Genomic DNA, 1709 nt, shown 5'->3' with positions numbered 1-1709 from the left:
AGCTCATCCCTGAAGCCTCTGGAAAAGAAAGACAAAAGACATTGAAAGCCAAAGGTGTTGGGGCACCAAGTTCTAAGGCTGGAATTGGATACACTCCACCAACTCCCATTTGTATCCCCATTCGGAAAGCTAGTGTTTTGATGATTTCAACAGATGATAAAGAAGAAGAAAAACCTTCAAAGCCATCAAAGAAACTATCTGTTTTTGATCGCATCGGCCGACCCACTCCCCATATCTCAGTCTTCGACTGGTTGGGGACACAAGAAGATGATAACTTTGTTAATGGCACTCGAAGCTCTGTTCTTACAAGACTCGGTCATTCAACTTCTTCCCAAAATGGCACTCGAAGTTCTGCTCTTACAAGACTTAGTTATGCAACTTCTTCTTAACTTTCAAAGGATAAGAAGTTAAGACAAAAGCAAAATAAGATGTCGAATTTCTTTTACAGAGATGTTAGCAACACACTCCTCATGGATCAAGATTCAAACAAGGTTCGAAGCTCCATTCCATCTTGCATGAAGCATAGAAGTATTTGGGAAGTAAATACTAGAGAAGCCTTGACTGCAAAAAGGCGTACAATGGTGTCTACAAAACAGAAGGTGGAGGATGAGGTTGTTGCTTCAGTAAATCATATAACAATCACTGAAGTCACAAAGGAGGAGTCCCCTATTGAAGACGACGCTGAAGATGCTCCACCCACATTTGAAGAAGGCGTACGGTTTACAATTGATGAATTAAAGGAAGTCAACATTGGCACTACTGAAGACCCTAGGCCAGTCTTTATAAATGCAAATTTGTCCCTAGAAGAAGAAGATGCTCATGTTGAACTCCTCAAAGAGTATAGGGATGTTTTTGCTTGGACATACAAAGAAATGCCAGGTCTAGATCCAAAGGTTGCTGTTCACCACTTATCAGTAAGGCATGGGGTGCGACCAACGAAGCAAGCATAACGTAGGTTTCGGCCTGAGTTAATCCCCCAGATTGAAGGTGAGGTCAACAAACTTATTGGAGCTGGCTTTATTCGTGAAGTCAAGTATGCCACATGGATATCAAACATTGTCCCTGTAAGAAAGAAGAATGGGCAAATTCGTGTTTGTGTAGACTTTCGTGACCTTAACAGGGCATGTCCAAAAGACGAATTTCCTCTTCCTTTAACAGAAATTATGGTTGATGCTACAGTAGGCCATGAAGCTCTTTCATTTATGGATGGGTTCTCTGGTTACAATCAAATTCACATGGCTCCAAAAGATGAAGAGCTCACCGCTTTTCGTACTCCAAAAGGAATATACTACTATAAAGTTATGCCTTTCGGATTAAAGAATGCGGGCGCCACTTATCAAAGGGCAATGCAAAGAATCTTTGATGACATACTTCACAAGAATGTAGAGTGCTATATTGATGATTTGGTTGTGAAGTCGAAGAAGTGAATGGAACATCTGCAAGACCTTCGTCAAGTCTTTGAGCGACTTCGTAGGTACCAACTTAAAATGAATCCCATGAAGTGTGCATTTGGAGTTACATCCGGCAAATTCCTAGGATTCATAGTTCGACACCGAGGAATTGAAATTGATAGATCGAAGATTGATGCTATTCAAAAAATGCCAGAACCTCAAAATATTCATGAGCTCAAAAGTCTTCAAGGAAAGCTTGCCTACATTAGGAGGTTCATATCCAACTTGGCCGGACGCTATCAACCCTTCAGTCGCCTT

The 1709-nt window shown here is 41.2% G+C and overlaps 1 protein-coding gene across 1 annotated transcript; it reads left to right on the top strand.

The window, feature by feature from the left end:
• Positions 1–428: 428 nt before the first annotated feature.
• Positions 429–1427, top strand: LOC126704794 (uncharacterized). The gene is made up of 2 exons (XM_050403796.1): positions 429–914; positions 981–1427. Exons 1-2 carry the CDS (start codon positions 429–431, stop codon positions 1425–1427), a joined length of 933 nt encoding a protein of 310 aa, XP_050259753.1.
• The last annotated feature ends 282 nt before the right edge of the window (positions 1428–1709 follow it).

Source organism: Quercus robur, chromosome 11 (genome assembly GCF_932294415.1).
Source record: "Quercus robur chromosome 11, dhQueRobu3.1, whole genome shotgun sequence".
NCBI classification, from domain to species: domain Eukaryota; kingdom Viridiplantae; phylum Streptophyta; class Magnoliopsida; order Fagales; family Fagaceae; genus Quercus; species Quercus robur.
The sequence above is the reverse complement of the archived record's forward strand: the minus strand, read 5'-3'. Positions and strand labels throughout refer to the sequence as shown.